The sequence below is a fragment of the Wolffia australiana genome, chromosome 5, assembly GCF_029677425.1.
Source record: "Wolffia australiana isolate 7733 chromosome 5, ASM2967742v1".
NCBI classification, from domain to species: domain Eukaryota; kingdom Viridiplantae; phylum Streptophyta; class Magnoliopsida; order Alismatales; family Araceae; genus Wolffia; species Wolffia australiana.
Window position 1 is genome coordinate 17,762,963 of NC_135839.1, and position 7,400 is coordinate 17,770,362.

General features: G+C 52.6%; 2 protein-coding genes across 5 annotated transcripts; one reads left to right on the plus strand and one right to left on the minus strand.

The window, feature by feature from the left end:
• Window positions 1-376: 376 nt before the first annotated feature.
• Window positions 377-2,596, minus strand: LOC144703619 (protein IQ-domain 26-like). 4 transcript variants are annotated; one of them, XM_078575823.1, is made up of 4 exons: window positions 2,438-2,596; window positions 1,446-1,789; window positions 1,166-1,375; window positions 377-1,071 (listed from the first exon to the last, which is right to left on the minus strand). In XM_078575823.1, exons 2-4 carry the CDS (start codon window positions 1,767-1,769, stop codon window positions 478-480), a joined length of 1,128 nt encoding a protein of 375 aa, XP_078431949.1. In that variant the 5' UTR covers window positions 1,770-1,789; window positions 2,438-2,596; the 3' UTR covers window positions 377-477. The 4 variants fall into 4 exon arrangements, with proteins under 4 accessions (XP_078431949.1, XP_078431952.1, XP_078431951.1 ...); XM_078575826.1 differs by lacking the exon at window positions 2,438-2,596 and adding an exon at window positions 2,299-2,373; XM_078575825.1 differs by lacking the exon at window positions 2,438-2,596 and adding an exon at window positions 2,155-2,266.
• Window positions 2,597-4,222: 1,626 nt separating this feature from the next.
• On the plus strand, window positions 4,223-5,910 carry ADS1 (MATE efflux family protein). Its single transcript, XM_078575916.1, has one exon. It carries the CDS (start codon window positions 4,355-4,357, stop codon window positions 5,846-5,848), a length of 1,494 nt encoding a protein of 497 aa, XP_078432042.1. The 5' UTR covers window positions 4,223-4,354; the 3' UTR covers window positions 5,849-5,910.
• Window positions 5,911-7,400: the final 1,490 nt, after the last annotated feature.

Genomic DNA, 7,400 nt, shown 5'->3' on the forward strand with positions numbered 1-7,400 from the left:
CATGCTTGCGCACTACTCCCCAAAACAATCGCTGCCAGATAATAATCTTTTATTCCGGATTCTTCGAAAGACGACGACCTACTCGTTAAACAGCTAGAAAGCGGCGGAGATTCTGGCCGTCGTTGTGGGTTTTTGAATTTGAATCGGCGGCGATGGCAAATCAACCGGCGGCGAACAAATTAAAGAAAGCGTAAAATCCAAGCGAGCACAGAGCACAGACTCGCAGATCCTAATCATTACACATGACGGAGCTTTCCCCGGTTCGGACCGCCAACGATGGTAGACGAGACGCCACTGGACTTCGCCGTTCAATCGGCCATGCAAAAAGCCTGCCAAAGAAGCAGGCAACCAGACAGCTCGCGGGAACGAACATTCAGCGAGATCGAAAGAGAAGGAGAACATTACAACAAAGCGAGTAACCTGTGTTTACATTGCAGCCAGCAGAAGCCAAGTATTCTAAATTTTGCACGCTAAGTGTCACCATCTCCTGGGGAGATAGAACTCTCTCTCGACGTCCCTGCTGCACAAATCGAAAGAGCGGTCGAGCCGGTCGATGACAGCGTTCTTGAAGTTGAACACTTCGCCGGAGCGGTGCACGCGGACGCCGCTAAGGCTCGCCCTCGGCTCGACAAGCATCTCGCTCAGCGGCAGCCGGCGCTGCCCCGGCGGCTCGGGCCGCTGCTTCGGCGCGCTCTGCGACCTCACCTTTGCCTCGAAAGACTGCGTCTTGGCCATGTAGTTTGGATACCCGGTCATGTTCTGGTATCTTCGGAGAGCGCTATCTCCCCCGCCAACGCTCTTCGCCGGCGTCAACGGCGGCGGCGCCGCTCCAAGGCTAGCGTTCATTAACCGGGGCGTGCTCTGCGCCGTGGAGAATCGACATTCATCTCCTGTGAGAGACCAGTCGAAGTCGTAAACGTTGTTCTTGCTCCTCGGTTTCGGCCTCCCCGGATCCACTTCTACGATCTTGGGGCTGTCCTCGAAGACGACCTGGTCCATGGACGCCGACAATCGCCGGCTATGGAGGCTCGACGGGATCGCGCACTCGCTTCTCGTCTCCTCGTATCGCTCCTATCACAAAAAGAACAAGAAACGAAAGCCCGGATTAGAAGCGGAATCGAGGACGGCAGAGAAAGATTGATTCTTTCAGATGGTTTCCACTTACCAGAGATCGGCGATGGCGGACCTCCACCTGAAGTTTGTGATGGTCGCGGACGGCGAGATGGCGAGACCTCTGCTTTCTTACGGTGGACTGAGCGCGTATGAGAGCTTGCATGGAGTGTAGCGTGGCCGCGGCTTGTCTGCGTACGAGGTAACCTCTCACGACGGCCTGGAGCTTGACCAGAGCTTTGAGCGCTCGAAGGGCCTTCTTCGCCTTTGTAGAGAAAGAACTGAGTTTTCTTTCGAAAGGATGGAGGACGAAGGATTATCGATAGTGGGCTTACCAAGTGGCCTCTGAAAACAGTCTGGATTTTGATAGCGGCCCAGCGCTCTCTGGCGGAGACGAAGACTGATGCTCTTCCTCGGTTCGTCAGCCGCACCACCGCCACGGCGGCTTGGGCGGCGGCCACGGCGGCGTCCGCCGCGGCGGCGGTGGCGGCGGCCACGGCTATAGCGTGCTTGCTCTGCTCCTTGTCCCTGGTGGAGTAGAGAGAATGGAGCCAGGCGGTGTCCTCCTCCAGCGCAGGCGCCGCCACCCCGGCGCGCTTTGAATTGTCCTTCTTGCCTCCGCCCAGAAGGCTTCTCAGCCACCGCGTCGCCCTGCCCATACTCCGCGCGTAGGAGCGCCCTGCGAAGCGGAAAGAAGACAAGAGGTGGAAAAGACGGGTTAGAAGGACGAATCTTCATAAACTTGGCTATGCCCCTTTCCTCTCTCAATCTTTCGATTACCCGCACAAGGAACGAGACAACAGAGATAAGGGATGTAGACCCGTCGAGCCCTCGTCGCGAGGGAAGAAGGCCAGAGATAGCGATAGAGATATAGATAGAGGGGTTAATAGAGCGAAAGGAAGAGGGAAAAGTGCGCTTTTAATTACTAGAAAGGTCTGAATCTCGACAGCGTAGAGCATCAAGAAGAACCCATCTCAAATCTTTCCCAAGACGGAAAAACGGAGCGGAAATTTGAAAAGGCCAGCGATCTATGAAAACCCCCACCAATGATTAAACATGGGTGGAGACGGAGAGCCGGCGAGCCCCGCAAGCTACTCTTCCCTATCTTGAGCTACCCTTGAAAATGACATCTCGTCCTCTGAATGAAGTCTATCTATCTAGACTATCTAAAATCTATGGCCGGCCCACCTTCTTCCTCCTCGCTGCGAGCGCCGCTCTCTTCGTTCAACGAGGCTATGCGACAACTCCGGGTGAAACAAGAATGTACAACGGAGATATGGGTTTCCACCCAAAGGAAGAGAAAGAGAAAGAGAGAGAGAGAGTGTACCTTGCAGTGAGAGCCGACCGCCGGGGATTGGAGCTCGGTCCGGAGAGTGCCCAGAAGTTGCAGCTATGGAAGCTCTGGCTCTTCAGAGAAGTAGGGTGGGGAAAGCCCGGCTAAATACAGCAGCTTTTTTCAAAATTTTCAACGGGCCATCGGCGATGGCGCCGTCTTTGATTCGACCTGACGTAATCAAAGGAATCAAAGCCAAAGAGTAATCAAAGACCCGTTACGTCGCCACGTGTCGATAATCCTTTGGTCCCCATTGCTTCGCCGGAGTAGAACTCGCCTGGTCGCCCCCAAGAAATAGGCTCCAAGAACTTCCATAAAAAATACTCTTTCCGAAAACAATCACTTTTTAATCATCTGGGTGAAGCAGGAAACGCAGATACAACCCCCCACAAAGCGAATCCCGAGCAAAACCCCTTCGATTGGGGGGAGTGAGTCGCCGCCAAGATATGGGCTCAATGAATTTCCATAAAAATCACTCTTTTATCATCTATTTCCCGAAATAATCACATTTTTATCGTCTGGGTGAATCAGGAGACGCAGAGATCAGCCCCCCCAAAGCGAATCCCAAGCCAAACCCCTTCGATTGGGGAGTGAATCATGGGGAACTGGCAGAGCAGGCCCACACGTGATTCTTCTCTGCTAAATGACTGTTCCGCAGTTCGCCGGGCGCCTTGATTTCATTGTTTCTGGCTAATTTCATTAAAAAAAAGATACTGAGACCCTCCGTCACTGACCACAGCCTTTTCAAAATTTAAATACAATCAGTCTAGCAACTAGCCCCCTCGTAGTAACATTTCGCTCTCTAATAATACTAATCCAGTGCCAATTGTACGATAACCTTCCACCACCTAATATTAAAGAACTCATGCGTTCTCTGCTTTCCCCTCCTGCCTAACTCTTGACCAGAACTAATCCATGTAAACCCACTATTCCCAAAACGAGCAGCAAATTTATTCGGTTCTTCCCATCGTTGCAGCTCGCTGACACTGCGCGGCACTTTTTTCCAAGATAGTTTTTTTTTTTTTCTGAAATGCGTTCATCTCTCTTTCGCCGCTGCTCATCCTCGTCCGACACAGGAGAGGTTAATTTAGGGTTTCCCCAGTCTCTTCCGTGGACCTATGCTGTTGATGAGACGCTGTTTCTTCCAACGAGTCTGTCGGGGGTTGCCATCGCGGCCTGCCATGTGTTGGAGACTCAACGTCGGGACCATCTCTCTCTCTCTCTCTCTCTCTCTCTCTCTCTCTCTCTCTATCCCTATCTCTCTCTCTATCCATCTCTCTCTCCCTCTATCCTTATTGCTATCTCTATCTCTCCCTGTATTCCTATCTCTCTCTATCCATCTCTCTCTCTCTCTCTCCCTCTATCCATATTGCTATCTCTATCTCTCCCTGTATTCCTATCTCTCTCTATCCATCTCTCTCTCTCTCTCCCTCTATCCATATTGCTATCTCTATCTCTCCCTGTATTCCTATCTCTCTCTATCCATCTCTCTCTTGCAACTAAAAAGACGTCGAGGCGGGAAACCTGTGACCGAAGATCTCCTGTCGAAGCGCGAATCCTAAATTGTGGACAGATAATAGATAGCGATTAGTGAGCGAGAGAGAGATAGGGAATGAAAGAAAGAAAATGAGACCAAGGGACAAGGATGACGGAGGCCTCGCTACTGTCTCCTACAAGGTGGAGCCGCGTGCCGAGCTTAAAAAAAACTAGTGTCTCTCTCCGTTACCGGCCTTAACTTTTTCCCCATCTTTATAACTCCCGTGCAGAGCTCCCTTAAAGCCTCGCTCTTTGACCGCCTTCTCCACTACACCATCGATCTTATATACGGATATAGGGGGCCAAGAACGCGCTTTTTGCCTTCTTCTTCTGATAAATAAGTAGTAGTAGAAGAAGAAGGAGATTAGCGTGGCTATGTGCACCCTTGATTCCCCGCCGGCGACGCTAAACAAGCGCTTCCAGCTGACACTAAGGGAGGGCTTAATCGAGGCAAAGTCCTTGTTCACGCTGTCCTTCCCCATCGCGCTCACGGCTCTTCTCCTGTACTCGCGCTCCGTCGTGTCCATGCTCTTCCTCGGCTCCCTCGGCGACATCTCCCTCGCCGGCGGCTCCCTCGCCGTGGCCTCCGCCAACATCACCGGCTACTCCGTCCTCTGCGGCCTGTCCCTCGGCATGGAGCCTCTCTGCTCTCAGGCCTTCGGCGCGGACCAGCCAAAGCTTCTCTCCGTCACTCTTCACCGCGCCGTCCTCTTCCTTCTCTCTTCCTCCCTGCCAATTGCCTTCCTTTGGCTAAACATGGACAAGCTTCTCCTCTTCCTGGGTCAAGACCCGGAAATCACAAGCCTGGCCCAAACCTACCTCCTCTTCACTATCCCCGACCTCGTCTCCTTCTCCTTCATCCACCCCATCCGAATCTACCTCCGCGCGCAGGGCCTCACCCGCCCGCTCACCCTCGCCGCCTCTCTCGCCGCCGCGGCCCACGTCCCCGCCGCCGCGCTCCTCTCCCGCCGCCTCGGGATCGCCGGCGTCGCCGCCGCCTCCGCCGCGGCTAACTTCGCCCTGCTTCTCTTCCTCGTGTGCTTCGTCTGGGCCTCTCGCGCGCACTCCGCTACCTTGCAGCCGCCCACGCGCGAGTGCCTTGGCGGATGGGGTCCTCTCGTCCGGCTCGCCGCCCCGAGCTGCGTCTCCGTCTGCCTGGAATGGTGGTGGTACGAGCTGATCATCCTCCTCTGCGGGCTCCTCCCCAACCCAAAGTCCGCCGTGGCCGCCATGGGCATGCTCATCCAGACCACCGCGCTCTTCTACGTGTTCCCCTCCTCGCTCGGGTTCGGCGTGTCCACGCGCGTGGGGAACGAGCTCGGCGCGAACCGCCCCGGCGGCGCCCGCGCCGCCGCCGCTGCGGCCATGTTCCTCGCCGCCGTGATGGGCTTCGCCGCCGCTAGCTTCGCCGCCGGTGTTAAGGACGGATGGGGGAGGATGTTCACGAGCGACGAGGAGATTCTCCGGCTGACTTCGGCGGCGCTGCCGATCCTCGGCCTGTGCGAGCTCGGCAATTGCCCGCAGACCGTGGGCTGCGGCGTTCTCCGAGGCAGCGCGCGGCCGAGCGACGCCGCGAATATTAACCTCGGCGCGTTCTATCTGGTGGGGATGCCGGTCGCCGCGGCGCTGGCTTTCGGCTTCGGCGTAGGCTTCTGTGGGCTCTGGATTGGCCTTCTCGCTGCACAAATCTCCTGCGCTGGGTTGATGCTCTACGCCGTGAGCTCCACGGACTGGACCACGCAGGCCCGGCGGGCTCAGGAGCTCGCTCTCGCCGGCGGCGGCAAGGTGGCGCCGCCGGCGGAGCCCTTGAAGGAACAGCAGCTTTGCCGCGAACCCTTCATCCGGGTCGCCCTGGCAGAGCAGGTTTAACATGAAAACTGTGTACGATTATGACTTGTATTCTCTTCGCCTTCGTCTTTGGCAATTGGCACTATCTCTTGCTTTGATAGACCTTCTAGCGGGAGATCTAAGCAAACCAAACGGAAATTAAGCGACCCTTTAGAGTGATTTTTCGTTGAAAGCGCGCTTATTTCCGTTCAAGACGATCGCGAACATAATCACGTTCTCCTGCCGCCGACAAGAAAGGACGATCGAGAGTGAAAGAGATAGGAACACGACCTAGAGAGACCCATGTTGGTTTCTCAGCGATTTGCCTTTTCGTTCGGCGTAAGCGAATACGTGTCTGGAACCCCCCCCGCAGGCCCTCGTTTTCAGCGCACGTCAATTATCTGTCTTTTTATTCATGCATGACCCACACAAAAGTTATCATAAATTCGTAACGGTGCAAGGATGAGGCCGTAGATAGGGCCGTAGACGGATGAGAGGATTATCGATAAGGGATGTGAGATTGTGTGAAGGCATCTGCTGAGATGGGATGGGAGGCAAAGAGAGATGTTCCTTAAGCGAGGGAAGTGCAACCTCAGCAACCTCCCTAAAACCCACTGATGGGGTAGAATCGATTGGATAATGATTCTTCCAATCTAATAGGAGTTCGCCAAACTACTCAGATTGAACGATCAGAAGATAACATTATAAATCGAACTGCTCATCGCCCAAAGCGGCCGCCCACCCAAAGGTTTATGTGGGCCGAGGGGGATCACGTTATCAAATAACGAGGTCTATGTATTATGTATTCATATGATAAGTAGTTGAAATAATAGGTATTCCCCCGCCCACATCGCTCGAATCCCCCATCACAGATTTAGACCAGACAAGGGGTTCCGTTATTATGATTTTTATGGTTATTCAAATAATTAGAAATTCGAAATGACATGTATTAATTAATGCTATAAATAATAATTGTCCAAAATGTGACGTTGTTCTTGTCCAAAATAATAAATTAAAATTGTTTTTTATCAGTTGCATTTGTTACCCATTGATATAATAACTTACTAGATTACGTTATTTTTAAAAGCAATAATTGCACAAGGTTCGTTATCTTTCTTAGTCCTTTGTGGGTCACATTAAGAAGACCAATGGATCATACAAAATATCTTGAATTTATTATGAGGTTGATGACAAGGGCCAGACAAAGAATGTGTCTTCCAGCTTTGAGTTGTGGAGTTGACCTCCTTAATGTGATAGCTAGAGCAATCATCATGGCCCTATTGTCGTACAAATTGTCGGTCCTCACTGCTTTCGAGAGTTGACAATGGTCAAAGTTAGCATCTAAATAATGCACTAAAAATAGTAATAGGAGGTTACCTTGTACAATCAACTGAAGGCCAACAACATCATACATGTCTGATATCAACAAGGATGGACACGTCTACATGTGAAAAAAATAGAGGAAAAGCAATGAAAAGACAATCAACTACAAAATAAGACAACTAAATTGCAAGCTTGGACCCACCTCACCACTTCATCCTCAACACCCATCAACTAAGACATCTCACCCACCACTTTCATCAACTCGGCTAAC